This window comes from Exophiala spinifera (genome assembly GCF_000836115.1).
Source record: "Exophiala spinifera strain CBS 89968 unplaced genomic scaffold supercont1.5, whole genome shotgun sequence".
Taxonomy (NCBI): Eukaryota; Fungi; Ascomycota; class Eurotiomycetes; order Chaetothyriales; family Herpotrichiellaceae; genus Exophiala; species Exophiala spinifera.
The window spans coordinates 1,298,993-1,315,273 of NW_015622517.1; the positions used below are offsets into that span (position 1 = coordinate 1,298,993).

The window sequence follows — 16,281 nt, forward strand, 5'->3', positions numbered from 1 at the left end:
AACCAAAACTCTGGGGAACGCAGTCCACCTCGGCGAAAATCTGACCATGCTATCGAGATGGCTGGGAAGGTGTTGGAGTGATCGGCTTGGAGTCTTCCGATTTCGCGCATGAATCTATAAAGATATAGCGACAATGATGGCTGGGAGTTTCTGGTGGTCGCTGTGGCCGACTCTTTCTTCTTTTCCGCTCTGAGAAAAATCTGCACACCCAAGATGCGATTCACACATGGCTTTACCTGGGCCACAGGCCTCTGCCTGTCCCTGTCGGGCATAACGAGGGCGGCCCAGCTGTCCTCCAATGCCCAACAAATGCTCGACGAGTCGATGAACTTCATGGACCTAATTTACGACGCAGACATTGGGTACCTCCACTACTTTTACTATCCACTCGCCGCGGGGACACATGAGACTCGATCCTCAGCCTGGTATGCGGCAGGACTCTTGCAACGCAATCAGAATGACGATGCCGAGCAAGGCATCAAGATCCTCCGTAACATCATCGGGTCGCAGCACAAGGATCCTACGACAGAATGGTACGTATGTCCCCACTCAAGGGAAAAGATTCGTCTTGCCAACCAGGAATCAGGTATGGCGACTATCAGTACTACCCAGAAGAGCCGACCGTAGGCACAGATGCATACCCTCCCGCGGTAAGTCACTCTGAGGTGCTGGGATCGAGAATCAATTGACTAATTGATGCATAGCCGTACGGCAGCTTTGATCCCAACTGGCGGAATTTCATCGGCACCGCACTGATTCTCATCTACGAGGAGTTTCAGTCGTTGCTCCCTAACGACCTCCAGCAGCTGATCATCGAGAGTGTATACAACAGCACCGTGGGCGACACTTACCGTCTGGGAGGACTGACGTACGGCAATCTTAATCCTGGCTACACCAACCCATCAACCATGCGTAGTATTCAGGCAAGCTGGATTGGCCGCAAGCTCAACAATGCTAACCTGACCGCATTCGGCGAGAATTGGGCGGCCCAGGTCATCGAGCTGTTCGACCGCAATCTCACTCTTTCCGAGTTCAACAGCGCGACCTATACCGGGGTGACCCTCTACGCCTTGACCATGTGGGACAAGTACCTGCCTCCGGACTCGATCATGAAGCAGAACGGGGCGCGTATGATCAAAGACACTTGGCTTTCTCTGGCCGAAACCTACCACCCGGCCATGAAGAATTTGGCTGGTCCATGGGATCGATCTTATGGTTATGACATGAACCAGTATTTCAGTCTCCTCGCACTCTACCTCTGGACTCTGTTGGGCAAAGAGAACGCCCCCGTGTACGACAAGGTGAGTTTGAGTGGCGTGTCCACGCCTGCTCTTGCGATCTTGACTAACGTTGTCGCGCATAGTCCTGGTCCATGGCTCACGCTGATGACCTGGAATACGCCCCGCTCATGGCCATCCTTGCGTCCCACCACGATGCGCTTGTGCCCACCGAGGTCATCGAGCACCTTACTACTTTCCGAGGTGAGCATACATATGTCACGTCGGCATACGCGCCTCCTGGCGACGCAGTGCCCCGGAACATCACCTCGTGGGTCTCTGACAACCTCACCATCGGAGCCATGTCGTTCCTCGATGCTCCAGGCGTGATGGATCATTCCCAGCAGTGGAACGCCGCTGTCGTGCAGTGGCTCCGCTTCGATAACTCAGTCGGCTTCTTCACCCTGGCAGCAGGCGACCAACATGCCATGGACGTCGAGGTTGGACCCAACTTCCTCAATCTTACGTACCCGCACGGAAACTCCACCAGCACATTCGAGTTCATCCTCGCCACTAACCCGTGGGGCGCAACCCGTGACATACCCAGCCTCGACAATGTCTCGGGCGTGGATATTCAAGTGATCGGCGGCTCCGTGAATGCCACGCCTGTTGTCAGCTTCTGTGGCTTAGCCGGAGGGGCTTGTTCTCCTCGATTGTGAGTCATATCCTCTCCTTCTCATGCGTCTTTGTGGCACGTGAAAGCCCCCTCTTGCCAAAGATTGGCCAAGGATTGAAGTACACATGGTTGACTCTGGGATTCTTTAGCAACTTCGAATTCTGGAACTACACGTGGACCATGCCTGAGGACTCGACAAGCCTGCCAAGCGTCTCCTTTGAAATTACGGCCACATGAACCTTCTCAAATGCCGCTCCAGCTCAGCGACGTCGGCAAAAAGCAACGGTAGACAGAACTTTACGACAGACACTGAAGGGACTGACGAGCAGGCATATTTCCTGTTGAGAATTTGCAGACTGGTCGTTCTGCTGATCTATAATCGAGGGGTAGAATGCATAGAGGCGTCTGAGTGGAGCCATTACTGAACGGAGGTTTCGGTGTTCCATTTTCGTGTGTTCGTCAAGCAGTCGCCGGGATTGCTGATCGGAAACAGCTGGGCGTTTTTTGGTCATCACAAGAACCCCAGAGCATACTTTGGTCTAGTGTATCAAATCCTGAGCACTGAGTCAGTCTGTGAAAGGTGTGTGTTGGGGGGGGGGGGGGGGGGACTACTCATAATGAATAGGACTTTCGAGCTCTTCAAACACTGAAAACTTGGAACTTTGGGAGTCTTTCATGTCCTTGGAGCTTGAAATGTTAAGCAGTCATGAATGCCCTCAACGGTGACATCCCCAAACGGCTACCAGATCTTTGAGTCGGAATCGTGATCCCCATCCTGTCTGTGCCTCGGTAGAGACAACCAGGTTGACTATAGCCCCTTGCTCCTCCCGGTGAGTAAGAAGCTTCCTGGCCACATAGAGAGGTCGGATGGCATTGTCGATGCATCCAGCATGCGGATTTGTCAAGGAGATGCCGACAATTCGTCGTGCATGCCACGGAAGAGAAGAGTCCGAGTCGGAAATAGGGGACATTCCGTCTGGTTTGATCTCTAGCATCATGACACAAGCAGTGAGGTAAAGCTGGCTACTCGAGATGGCAGCCCAGCGAGCGAAGAAGATGCTCGGATACCAAAGTGGCGCTCTTGGTCCAACATGTCAAGCCACGGCGCGCAATCGCTGATCCAGACTCGCAGATACTTCAGCTTTCGCGACAACGGTATCTGGTCCGTGCCATTTCGAACATGTTCCCAAAGATACTGGTATCCCGGTCTGTGTCTCACGCCGGAAGAGCCCTCATCATTGGGTGTGACGCTGTTTTTTTCGTGTTTGATTGCGGCTGTTGGCCCCAACCACCAGCCATGATCGCAGTTCAGTTGGGAGCTGGCGGAATTGAGGATTTGCGGCATACTCATCAAAGGTGCTTTCATTCAAGACTGCCCCAGGTGAAACACGTCGTGTCCGCTGAGTTGCTTCTTCCGGTATCGATGCATCAACGTGTCTAGTTCTCTCTCAGTTTTGTGGAGAACTGATTTCTCACTTTCAACATTCGCGTCGTGCTTCGTAACGACCAGGATGGTCTCAGGTTCAGCAACGACATCGTTCACATTGCATTGATCATATGGCTTTTGAGAGGCACAATGCGGCGTGTTTAGTGGACAGGACACCATTGGTGAGAGCTGCGCTTTATCTGCGTGCTCCGCGTGTGAACTCTGTGAGCTCCACGTCTGAGCTCCGCGTCTGAACTCTAGACTCCGCCTGCATAGGCTCCGCTTGTATAGACTCCGCGCGTGGGCTCCGCGTCTGGGTTCCATGTCTGGGCTCGGCGTCCAGATTCCGCATTTTGAACTTTCAAAGTGCCTTCTTGTCAATCATTGTTGAGTGACCAAAGGCAAAGGCGAGCCAATGGCGTGAAGAGAATTTTTACACGCCGGATACGATCTCCGAGGCTGCAATGAGTTAGCTGAATGGAGATACGAAAGTCAGGCAACAGACTTCTCACCTTGTGCGTAAGTAGGGATACGGAGCGCTCTTGACGGGTTGTGTTTTGGAGATGCTCATTAGATGGAAACTGAGCGCATTCTTCGTTGCCTTCTTGATTTGCGTTATTTCCACTCTAGATCCGGGTGTTTCATGGGAGAAGGACTCCTCCAACAGAATCTGTCGAATTGGCGGTCCGCCGGTCACCTGCAGCCGATTTTGTGTGTAACTCTGCCTGCAACTGTCATGAAGCGGAGATACTCTAGATCGAGTGTGGTTGGCATCAAAACCGCATGCTGATGTGAGCTTGAACCGCCTGCCGTCATGAATACAGCTATGAGGCCAGCCGCTTGTTTATCAGGTGGAAACGAGCAGCCACATTCTGGTTGTACGTGCTAGGCCCTATGTTTTTTGGGACAAAGACAACCATTTGCTAGCTTATACTTGTTTGTGAAGCGTAGAAGGATGGATGCAACATCAGCTGAGATGTACTGGTCGCCAACATACTCGGAAGTCTCGAGGAGGAGGAGATCAGGCAAAAATGGGACGGCAATGCCTGATAAGGGGAGGAAACGACTGAGGAGGAGGAGGACCGGGAAGACGATCGAGAAGGAGGACTGTATGACATGTCGCTGGGCGAGCCATCCACTCTCTAGTCGTTGGGTGCAGCGCTACCTGTTCTGTTGGATCCTCTCATTTCAACGGAAAGGCTTCGTTGGTGGACAGCGTACCTCGCAGGGCAGGGAGGGATGCCACTAGGTGTCCGCGGGCCGCAGAACATGCGTCGTCATGCCTATGGAAAGAGGGATGACTAGTCGGACTCGGCCGTTGAGCGTAGTGACGCACTGCGGTCAATTTAATGCTCTATGCAAGGATGGCTAAAACGAGCCCTCCGACCTGACCCGACCAGACAGATGGTCGATTGAGAAACTCCGACGGATCAGTCAACCAACTCGAGTACTCAGATGGGGGGTTGTGAATGATGAAAGTAGATGTTGAGTAAAACTGGCATGAGCTGCGCGGACGTGGGAGGGAAGAGGGATGTGGATGGAGGAGGAACACACGAGTAGGTATATAGGTACCTACCACCTACCTAGCAAAGCCGCGTAGGAAGGGAAGAGGATAAGGTGAGTGTTATGGAAAGTTCCAAGTCTGTCTTGGGTATACCGTACCTATCTGACCTAACTAGTATCCTGGAACGTACCTAACCCTAGGTAAAGGAATGCGAGGTATCTAGGTACCTAGAGTAGTAAACGTGTACCACCCGTGAATTATGCAATCGGGTCCTGCGACAGTGTACAAAGTACACTACGTACAGGAGCCTTGGTAGTCGGCTACTTGGCGTACCTCCATTGTGTGTACATGTTCACCGCCTAGTACTCCATATAAACTCAGGTACCTACGATTACAGCGGACTATGAATCCAAGTAAGCGACCAACGATCCAACCCAGAATCCCGTACTCAGTATGCTGTACTCTGTGATGATGACTCCGTCCGTCGTGAGCCGTGACGCCTCTTATCGTCCTACATGATCAAATGTGCTATAAACCAACAATCCACGCCCTTATTGCTCCGTCTCACTCCCCCTTTTTGGCTGGCTGCAAATGAGTGCGGACACGACCCTCTCTCTAAGACTCTGACCGAGGTCTGTTGCTCTGTGGAGGATGGGAGCAGGGGATCATCCTCCGCCCGCAACATTCGTAACGATCCACAAAGGTCGTCCTGAGGAACTCGTCGAAACTGGGCAACGAGGGTTTCGGTACCGCCTGAATTTGTGAGCTTGTTGCAGTGTTGGGGCATTGCTCACGATCAGGATGAACGTTGTTTGACATATCCTTCGATGATGAAGAGCCAGGGTTGTCGAGAGGTGGGGACAGTGCGGAAGAGATGATTTGGGATGAGGCTGCCTTTCCGACTGTCTCCTTTCCTCCGGTCGAGGCGTTGTCGCGCTCGGGGTGCTCGCAGACTGTCGAATCGAGACTGCGGGGGGCAATTACGGAGGGGCCGAGTTTCTCGTCTGGACAGTGCGAGGGAGTGTTTTCCTAGCGTAGTTGTCAGCTTGAAACCCGGGAAATGTTTGTGGTCCGGTGGTGTCAAAAAGCAAGAGGGTGTTTCTACGCGTACGTCCTCGTTGGCCGAGCTGTGTGACTCGTCGCTCTCATGGACGAGACTTGAGCTATTCCTATCAGAATCAATAGTGCTAGTCGTGTTGGAATCCGTCGTCGACTGTCGCATCTTCGCATGAGCACGGTATAGTTTTGCCATGTCTCGAGTTCGCTGCACGGAAAGGAGTCGTTGTCGGCATTGCTCAACTGATTTACCTAACTCTTTTGCGATATCTTTGAGACAGACACCTTTCGCTCGGCTTGCGCACAGAAACTTTTTCTAGGCGGATGTCAGTCACCACTAGTAGTCATGTCTCGTGGACAAGGTGAAAACGGGGTGTGCAGGTTGTGCAGCTTTTAAGGATATGTGTGACAAACCTCCTCCTCTGTCCAGAGATATATCAGCCTGCCCATACGGACAAAGATACGACGGGGTTCGCCCCATTTGGACAAGGCTTTCCCTTGAAGAGAGTCTGAGAGGGGTTTACTTGGGAGCAACCAAGGCGTTGGCAATCGTGTACTTGCCAGAGAGAACATTGAGGGCGCCGAGCAAGAGGAGTCGGGGACTGCTGCCGTGGTGGGTGAATCACCCGAACCAGGCGCGGAGGTTGCTGATGGATGAAGAGACGGCGACATGATCGAGGAGTGTGTCTTTTCAACTTACTTTGACGAGGTGAAGCGGAGGGTTGAAGCATGAAGCAACAAGCAGAGATGGGTTAGGCCTTGTCATTAAAGTAGCGGATGATCGGCCGAGAGTCAGATTGAGCTGAATACTGCCAACTTGGACGACTTTGCTTCGTCGAGCAAGGCGTGTCAGGCTTGAGGGTGGTGCAAATACATCCTCCGTACAGATGTAAAGATGCAAGACATCTGTGTTCTTCCCGTGTACATCGGTTCTACCGAAGAATGGATGGATGCACATCTCGGTTAGACTCACCATAGGAAAGGTGGAAGAGTTCGAGGCACGCCTCAAAGAAGTATGGAGTGGAAGGGGCCCAGTTGTACGTACATTGCCGGCGAGATCGCCTTGAGCCTGTCCAGATTTCTCCCATGGAGGATATTATTCCGCATGGGGACATGACAGGAAATGCAATGTCTCAGGAAAGAATCTGCGCACACACCCCGGGATGTTAGGCGTACGCTGTGTCAACTCTGTTGGCACTAAGCTAGTCACACGCGGGATGTTGGGCTGAAGGCTGATCCGGTGTGACGACGGCTGGCTGAAGCAGCAAAAGCCGGGTCAATCGTCTCGCAGACGCCCTATTCCCTAGACAAAAGAGTCATGGCATCCAGGCGGGCGATTCTCATGCAGACGACAAGGATCTGTGGATCGTGATTGTATGAGTGGTTGGTGTCTGGATTATTTCTGGGTCGGTTGGCAACGGAGACCGAGTGATTCGCTTAGTGGTATTTCCAATTGGCGCTTCAAGTTGCGATTTGCCGCCTGACGTCCGCATGCCAAAGCGGAAATGTGCCTGGCAGCTTGGCCCGTCTCTGGTGTGATTTGGCTCAGGCCCTTGGTCTCGCTTACTCGGAGTGAGAGGTCTGTCAAACTAGTCTGTTTACAGAGATGCCAGGTCTTACCCTGGTCAGCCTCACTGATCTCAACGGCTTGCTTCTGGTCCGAAACTACGCAGACGCATTCGGTCAAGTGATGACAAATGCCTGCGTTCTTGAAACGGGTGAATCGGAGATGTCGTCTCGACAAGGATTTTTGGAGCGTTACACTAAGATCTTGCTGGCATAAGGTTTGCACGTCTTGGGGTACAAGATAGACTTTTTTCATCAATCTAGACTAGTTTCGAGATCGAGTCAACCCCAAAGTCCACGAATTGCCGGTCCCTAGTCGACTCGCCTCGTCTCGCGCCATGGGCCATGGCCCATCATCGAATGGTTACGGACGATGGGGCCTCGAAAGCAGCGTCTTGGCATCCTGTCATGGTTTCGAATTCGAAAGGACCCCGTAGTGTATCGAAATATAGATCCTTGCATCCAGCCAAGATGTGATGATTCAAGGGTCGAGGCCAATATCACGACGCCACCGGTTCATCACATCCACGCTAGGCCCAGTGAGGACGGGCATTAGCATGCGACGAAGCGACGATCCAGGCAAGGCGAGACGAGGCGAGGCGGGTGTTGCGTGGTGTGATGTGGGACGTGGGACGTGGGATGTTGGACCGGATGGGGCGATTCGGTGCGGGCTGAGATAGGGGATGTGTAGGCCGAACAGCAAGAAAGATGATAGATCAGATTTATCTAAAGGCGCCAGCTTAGATCGAGAGCGAGTCAACGAACGACGGCCCCTCCACAGTCGTGAACGCGCAATCACAGCCGAGAAGCAGCCCTGAATGTGCAGGATCGGATCAACCGAACTATGTAGGACAGATGCCGGACGGGGAGAGGGAAAGATAGAGTGTGATTGTCCGTGTGAGTGGATGCCTGAAGGAAAAGAGAAAGAAACAGAGAATCGAGACTTGGTGAGCAGTTACAGAGGAAGAAGTCACATAATTTGAACGTGATGGTGTTGTGTGTGTGTGTGTGTGTGTGTGTGTGTGTGTGCATAGAACTAACTACTCGTACACTTGGCCGTAGCTACTGTTTGTCATAGCCGCAGCTGGCCCTGACTCCTACCTTGACTCTGATTCATATACACTTGGCGAACCATCGCTTTGACTATTTGGCCAATTCTGACTGCTTTGCCCCCCGCAAGAGGCTTCCTACTAGTCACCCCTGTCACTGACGACGGCACAAGTCCGCCGTTGAGGTACACCACGGCGCTTCCGATGCGCACGCCGCATCCACGGAAAGCGGAGTTCTGTAAAATCCAGTAACCTTGTGACCTGACCATAAGGAGGGGAGTCCAGTTGCCGCCGGACGGGCGCGACTTTGTTTTGGGCGAGAAGTCGATAGAATCGGCACTGGAGCCCGATTTTCGGTCGATTTTCGTCGAAGTAGCGATTGAACTTGTACGTGACAGTGTCCCACGACAGACCGCGGTCGATTCGATGGTACCAGATGAAATAGTTCATTTCCTGCGTGTACGGAGGTCTTGCCGACAGTCCATCTGGGTCCAGAGACACTGGAGCAGAAAATTTGCCCGTCGTGGGCTTTTTGTTGTTGCAGGCTTCTTCTAGTTCTGGTTCTGGTGCTGGTCCTGTTGCTGGTCCTTTTGCTGATCCTGGTGCCGGTTTCCGCATCAGGGGTTCGTCCATCACAAAGTCAATGGACATCCTTCTAAGTCGACTCTGGACCCAAACTGGTTCTTCCGAGGCGTTCTCGCTTGATGTACTGGGAGATTTCTGTGTAGAACTTGTCCCAAGAATCGGTGGAGAAGAAGCCGAGGAAGAAGAGGAAGAGGAGGAAGTGTAGTCCGTTCCCGTATCACTCAAGGAGGTCAGAAACTGGATGCTCATCCTCCGATGACGTTGCTCGCCTTCATCGCCTTTGCTTAAGCCACCATCATTTGAGGGCGTTGAAGAAGTGGGCGAAGAAGGTGCCCAACAAGGAGCCCGAGGAGGGGATGAACGCTCCCAAGAAGAGGACGATAGTGGAGGCGAAGAAGTGTATTCCATACTGTATGTGTGTGTTTGTGTGGATATGTGTTTGTGAAGAGTCAATACAAGTGGTAGCAGGAATCGAAGATTACGGAGCTTCAAAGAAGAAGACGGGTTAAAGTGTCTCTCTTTAATGAGCTTTTCAAAAGGGTAGCTAGCTCAACATGACCAGCAGCCACCATGGTCTTCCTCCAGAAACATGCCTACGACTATCAGCAAATGTCTAGGTGGCTGGAAAGACGGATCACTCACTCGGTAATAAATGCCTTACCTGTTGGAAAAAGATCATTGTCGATTGTAGACTGCCATGGTGCACATGCACGATCCGTTCTGGCAATCCTGGTCCCATCAGACTTGGTGGCGTCTGATAGTTTCCAGATGAAGAGACCTGCTGCCGCAACCACTTTTCAACCTCACTGACTAGTGGTCAGCCCCGCCAAACTTGACAAACGGGGAACCTTGCCAGGGCCTGGGACATCATTGGACGGGATAGCCATTGAGATGGAAGAGTCATATGAGAGATGCAGGTGTCAAAAAGACAGACGCGGCGGGAAAGGAAGAGGCGACCTGCTGACAGGGACACGGAGTACTGGGCAGATTCATTTCGCGTATCCCTTGCATGTTGGGACTCAACTTTCAACTGAAATATCATGGATCAAGCAACCAACCTGTAGCCATTCATCATCATTCCTTGGTATGCACGGTCCGGGGCTAGTGAGTTTCGTGCATGCATGATTGAATGGTGCGGAATGTGAGAGGTGCATCCACGCGCTGGCTGGTCCACTTCGTACATTGATGCAAAGAGTGGTATGGAATGTGAGAGGCTCATTCAAATGCTGGCTGGTCCGTACAGTCTTGTTGCTGACATTGACAGCCTCCAGCAACCAAATGTTGCCTCAGTGCCTGTGTTACGAAGTAGACCAAGCAATATTGATAGCATGCAAAGTCCCAATGCACAGGAATATTGCATTCGGTCAGCGGGAAGATCCAACTTACAAATCAAAAGTACATCCTGGTCACTTGTACCGAGGCACGAGTTAGTCCTGTCTCGAATGCACCTGGACATGTGATGACTCTCACTGTTGGTTCCATTTGAACCATACAGTATGATTATCAGTGGAGGACCAAACCCATGTGTAATGAACAACCTTCCGATCCACGCATATATATGCATGAGAGAACCCTGACCCAGGTATAGGTATATATACGATTCCTGCAAGGCTCTTGGACGGTAGGCTGAAAAGTCCGAAATGGACGCAGTGACAATGCGCATTCGGGGTCCTTTGGAGAAAAGGACAATCACCATCCACTACTACACCACCGGGCAGTGTTCTGTCAGCGTGTCAACGATGTTCCGGCCTCATCCACGCAAAGCGCCTGCCGATACACCTGTGCATTGGTCTGGACCGACCCCCGCGAACACCCTGTCTGCCCCGGATGCCATGGAAATTGTGCCGTCTAAGCCGGTCAAAGCAGAAGGACAGACTGCTCTGGTTTCTGACCTTGTCAGGAAACTGAAGTCGGTATTGGGTGAGTGTTTCGTCCCAGTCCAGGTAGAGATCGACGTGGTGATACCAGAGGAACAGCTGCTCCTCCTCCGTATACCTCAACCCTCGCGGAGTGTGCTGCTCCGAATCGTTGTCTCGAGGCGTGCTCCTTGGCTGTGACAAGGTTTGGCGTTCTGCCTCTTCTTCTGCCTGGTTCTCCTCATCCTCTTTGTTCTTGTTCTCGTTGTGGTTGTCATTGGCTTTGACATGGTCGTTGAGAATAAAACTGATTTCCATGGTCCGAGGTCGGAGAATGAAATCTAAACTCATCCGAGGAGGAGGTGCACTTTCACTTCTACCACGAGGAAGAGTTTTGCTAGGGCAACTTTCGATTGATGCGTTGGAGGAGCGGGCAGGAGAACAGGCTGCAGCACAGGGCGGAGAAAGAGGTGAAGAGGAAGTGGCCGTTGGAGGAGTAGCTGTCGCCACATGAGAAGGGTATGTCATTGTCGTGTGAGTCTTGACCATACTGTGAAGTACGGAGTACAATGCTTTTGAACCAGTTGACACCCGAAGAACATGCCTGGTTATAGCACAGGAGCACCAGGGCTATCTGGCGGTGGGCCGCAAACTGCTTGTGTGGCTGTAAAGAGGATGTAGCTAGACAAATAGGTAGTGTGTTCGGACCGAGTATTTGGTGGTCAATTTGTCTTCATTTTGGATAGTTGCAGGAAGACTCCAGATGGTTTCGACAGCCGCTGTTGGTGCGATTTATTGCTAAGGCTGCGTCCAGCGCCTCGACAGCCGCATGACCATGCGAACCTGTTCCAGCTGTAGGAGGCGTTGGGATGGCCAATGGAGAGGAGAGCCGAAACTGGCGATCGTGGATCCAGAAGAGGCCAGGGGATTAGAGATCGAGATATGGCGGCACAGAGAACGAGAGCTCAAAGCTGCAAGGACAGGGGACAGAGAGCCAATCCAATCCTGCTTGAGTGCTCGACTCTAACACCCGCAAAAGTGATGTATTAGCATTACTCACCGCTACCTGCCAAGCTGGGCAGATTAGCGTGGATATGCAAGCCACCTTATTCATGTATAGATGGTGTATTGGATCAATGAAAGTGTGCATCGATCCAAGAGCGACATAGACTGTGCAGGTTTGAGGTTCAGGACGCAAGTCGCAGCCTCTTGCTGTAGAATACGATGTCTGTGATGCTTGTGGTCCCCATAGTGCTCTCGTCGTTCGTACTCATACCCACGAAGCTGCTAATACTCCTGTCGAGCTCGTCAGGGCAGCACAGCATCACGGTCCTGAACATGCTCGGAAAGGGTGCTGTCGAGTAACCCCGGTGTTCGTCGTGAAATACGAGCCGCTGTTCGGCAACGTTGTAGTGTCGTACCTGATGGCCGACATCGTCATCACGACAGTGACCATGTCGATCAAGCTATGGTCCTTCGCGTCCGTACTCTCGGGTATCATGCGATCTGCCTCGCACGTCGCGCACCCCTTTCCACACGCAGGCGCTGATGCGCGGGTTCTTAGCTCTGTACAGGTCCCTGGGACTGAATCTGACCTCGATCATCCCGGGACACGACGTGCAGAACGCGACAAGTCCAGACTCAAAAACAGATCCATGCTCCAGCCGGAGACAGCCCGATTGCGACAACCACTATGGGTCCACGCTCAGGGAGATGACAGACTATTCAATAAACCAGTTTGCACCAATCACTACTGGCAGGGCTATTCTCGTTGAATTTCCTAACACAGGCCAGTCGGGGAGTGGTTTGACGCCGACAATCTCGTTCTGCCCTCCACGGCAGAGCAAATACCCAACCGTTGAGCAAGCCATTTCAGCCAGGATGGTCCAGTCGATCACGGGCACTTGGCTGTGATGAGGAGATGGGGACATCATCCGTTTTGAAATGGAGAGGGAGCCGAGATTCTTCGGATGTTGGAATCGACTGATCTTCAGAGACGAAACTGCTAGCATCACGAGAGAACGAAAGCGGCCTCCGAATGGGTTCATCAGAGCGATGTCTCTTGCGGCCCCTCAAATCCTTTCCATTGTCTGAGGATTCAATGTCCGTTTCTTCGTCCGCCTGTGACCTTGATCGCTTTTTTGGGCTGACACTTCTGGATTTGCCTTGAGAAGCCGTTGCTCGAAAAGATTGCTGGCACTTCTCGGCATCACATTTCTCGACCACCAATGAATTTCCCAAGCGAAGCTGAAGCATTCTTTCCACACGTCTATTCAGAAACGCTCGTAAACCTTCAAAGACAGTGTATGCGAATCGGGCCAACAGCAGCTGGGGCGGATTTTGAAGTCTGTGGAGCTCGACTCGGTGATGGAGACGCTCGATATGCGAGCCTGGTTGCGCGTGGAAGCAATACGCCACGAGTCGTCGGCCGACCGGGACGATAGCAAAGCGCTTGGCATCGAAGACGGTGTGGATGTCACTCCTGAAGCGGACGGTGTTGTTTGGGTGCTTCATCTCGTCTATGGCGGTAGAATCCGTATAATCGCACATGGAATTCTTGTCAAACCACTCTCTTTCCGCCGCAGGGACCAGGTGAGCGTTTTCCACAGAATAGTCACACTGCGTAAGCCTGCAGTAATGTGACTCGATCGGGGGTTGCGCTGTCTGGGGGAAAAGCGAGATCTCGGTCCAGTAGGAGGGAAGCGTAGAGGGATATGGCCAGTGCTCGAAATTGGGAACGACAGGGTAGTCGACCGCAGTGCCTGTAGGAAATCCTTCAGTGTTAGTTATCCCGGGCCAATGCTACCTTTCAGAGGTAGAAAGATCAACTCACCATTAATCGGTTGTGCCGCGTGAAAATAGTACGACGCGCTCCTGAGGGCGATCTCAGGGTTTCTGTCGAGCGGATCGTTCCCATCGCGATCAGTCGACAGATAGCCCTCCTCCCACGCATTGCTTGCAACTATTGCACAGGCAATCCGCACCGTTTCGTGGTGAGCCGGGGACCAAAAGTTCAGAAGGGTGTCACAGGTCTCATCTGGGTAGCATGGATGTCGGATTCTGATTAGGTTGCCGTCAACACCGCGTGCTTTCCATTGTGGATGGGCGGGTTCTGGATAGGGGTCGTAAGGCTGCCAGAGGTCTGGTTCAGCCATACACGAGAAAAAAGGTATATATCTGTATTTGTTGCGGTGGAAGGAGAGATACGAGTCAAGTCCCGATCTCGAGTCCGACCTGGGGAGGGGTGTTGGGTTCACTTATGTAAATACAATTGAGCCCGCGGCGCACCTTCCTCTTCGGGTGACGAAAGGCTACTATCCAAGGTAGCCTAAGGGGAACGCCTGGGAAAGGTTACTTTTACGTGAAGGCGATGCCTATGAAGGGCTCCAACTAGCTAAAAACACCACTCGTGAGGGGTTGATTCTAGTTGAAGGCACTGCCTGTGAAGGGTTGATTCTAACTAACTTAGTCAAGGGTGATGCCTTGAACCCAAACACTTGTTCCAAAACATCAACCCCGACTCGAGTCAAGTCTACATCAGTGCCGATTCTACACCAAGCAATTGCATGCCAGAACCGAAGAGTAACAATCGGATGTCTGATGTGTATGGAAGTAATAATAATAATAATATAATACCAATAGTATTGTAAATGGGTAGGTTCAGACACAAACCCTGGGATAGCACTCAGACCGACACCCAAAGCCGACAAATACTGTCGGTAAACAAACAGGCGGGTGTGGTTCGCAGAGCAGCAAACCCCGGGACAGCAAAAAATTACTGTCGGTAAACAAACGGCCGGTGTGGCTCGCTGTCCTGCGAACCCCTTACGCAACAATATATCTAGTCCCAAGCCGGCGCCACTATGTGTCGACATGGATCCAAATCGTTTCGAAGTCGCTGATAACGGCAGATTGGGCTGCCGCACCCACAAGGTCCAGAGAAGCACTGGCCTTGTACACCCCTTGTAAGTGTCCCAACACCAGGGACTTGGAACATAGGTGCTCTCCAACCCGCAGGCCAAAGATATACCTCGTGGCCGGTTGTTGAATAAGTAACTTCAACAGTCAACCAACACAGAGACCCAAATATATCTCGACGTAGATTGTCGAGTAAGTAAGTGACTTCAACAGTCAACCAACACAGAGACCCAAATATATCTCGACGTAGATTGTCGAGTAAGTAACTTCAACAGCCAACACACATACCATACCTAATAAAACGTCCTTCGGGACATTTGGTCGATTTGAAACGATACCAAATAAAACATACCCTGTGGCCGACTGTTGAAAAAAGGTAACTTCAACAGCCAACACATAGACCGTAGATGGTTCCATCCCATGAAACAGAATCGCGCATATTCTTGCTGCGACGGTCATCGAGATTGTGTCGGCGTATGCCGTTCATGTTGACCCGTGCAAGGAAACGATATAACCCGTAAAGGAGGGTCAGCCTTTCCCATCTCCCCTACGCACTGGATGTGATAAAAGTGGAAGAAGGTCGTCCTAGTTTAGGTGTAGATCGACGTGGCGACACCAGATGAGGAGCAATTGCTCTTCCGTGTAGAGCTTTTCGTGGAGGTTCATGAGTCTGTGAGCCTCTGGATTTGTGATAGTCCCTGGGTCGCTTTTGAGTTTTGCGTAGTGGATCCTCCATTGTTGTTGTTGTTGTTTGGACTGTCCTCGTCGTTGAGGAGGAAGTGGATCGCCGTGCGGTCAGATGGCCTTGTCGCTTGAGGAAGAGCTCCAAGGAGAAGAGTGCGAAGGAGAAGCGGCAGAGGCCTAAAGGAGAAGGATGGACCTCATGGTGGATGTATTCAATTGTATGATGAAAAGTGCAGGTGTGGATGGTGGAGGAGTGGTGGAGGTTCGACAAGGAGTAGATCAACCTAATGTTGCGCGGATTCCCTTGTATGACGACGGCTTCAGGTGTTGACAGCGGAGGAGCGGCAGAAGGGTATGTTGCGGCAGTGCTCTTAATCTGGCACAAGCATAGGTTAGAAGAGAAGGTCAAGTCTTTTCATGGGCACACGGACGGACAGACAAGTCTTTTTTGTTTGACGTTCGAGATGCTCCTCGCAGCAGTGGGAGAGTTTGGACTTAGAAATGGTCAAGCTGAGGTGGTGAATGTTGTCGCCGTAGGATCCTGCGTCCCAGTACCGGTATGATCAGGGAATCCTGTCCAATGTCTTGCATTGACATGGCCGGTGTGGGGTGCAAGGAAAGGTTGCAGAGTCAGATGAGATAAAGACATAGACAGAACGAGAGACAGGACGAGAGATAGTGGGAGAGAGAGAGACAGAGACAGAGACAGAGACAGAGACAGAGAGACAGAGACAGAGACAGAGA

At 51.9% G+C, this 16,281-nt stretch overlaps 4 protein-coding genes across 4 annotated transcripts; 1 reads left to right on the forward strand and 3 right to left on the reverse strand.

Annotated features, from left to right (window-relative positions):
• Window positions 1–213: 213 nt before the first annotated feature.
• PV08_07037 (uncharacterized protein) lies at window positions 214–2,130 on the forward strand (the record flags this gene model as incomplete). The annotated part of the gene is made up of 5 exons (XM_016381369.1): window positions 214–533; window positions 587–650; window positions 705–1,301; window positions 1,364–1,932; window positions 2,043–2,130. The coding sequence occupies 5 exons, from the start codon at window positions 214–216 to the stop codon at window positions 2,128–2,130; spliced, it is 1,638 nt and encodes a 545-aa protein (XP_016234471.1).
• A 6,505-nt stretch (window positions 2,131–8,635) lies between these two features.
• PV08_07038 (uncharacterized protein) lies at window positions 8,636–9,145 on the reverse strand (the record flags this gene model as incomplete). Its single annotated transcript, XM_016381370.1, has 1 exon — window positions 8,636–9,145. The coding sequence occupies one exon, from the start codon at window positions 9,143–9,145 to the stop codon at window positions 8,636–8,638; it is 510 nt and encodes a 169-aa protein (XP_016234472.1).
• Window positions 9,146–10,812: 1,667 nt separating this feature from the next.
• On the reverse strand, window positions 10,813–11,253 carry PV08_07039 (uncharacterized protein; the record flags this gene model as incomplete). The annotated part of the gene is made up of 1 exon (XM_016381371.1): window positions 10,813–11,253. The coding sequence occupies one exon, from the start codon at window positions 11,251–11,253 to the stop codon at window positions 10,813–10,815; it is 441 nt and encodes a 146-aa protein (XP_016234473.1).
• Window positions 11,254–12,807: 1,554 nt separating this feature from the next.
• PV08_07040 (uncharacterized protein) lies at window positions 12,808–14,090 on the reverse strand (the record flags this gene model as incomplete). The annotated part of the gene is made up of 2 exons (XM_016381372.1): window positions 12,808–13,697; window positions 13,769–14,090. The coding sequence occupies 2 exons, from the start codon at window positions 14,088–14,090 to the stop codon at window positions 12,808–12,810; spliced, it is 1,212 nt and encodes a 403-aa protein (XP_016234474.1).
• Window positions 14,091–16,281: the final 2,191 nt, after the last annotated feature.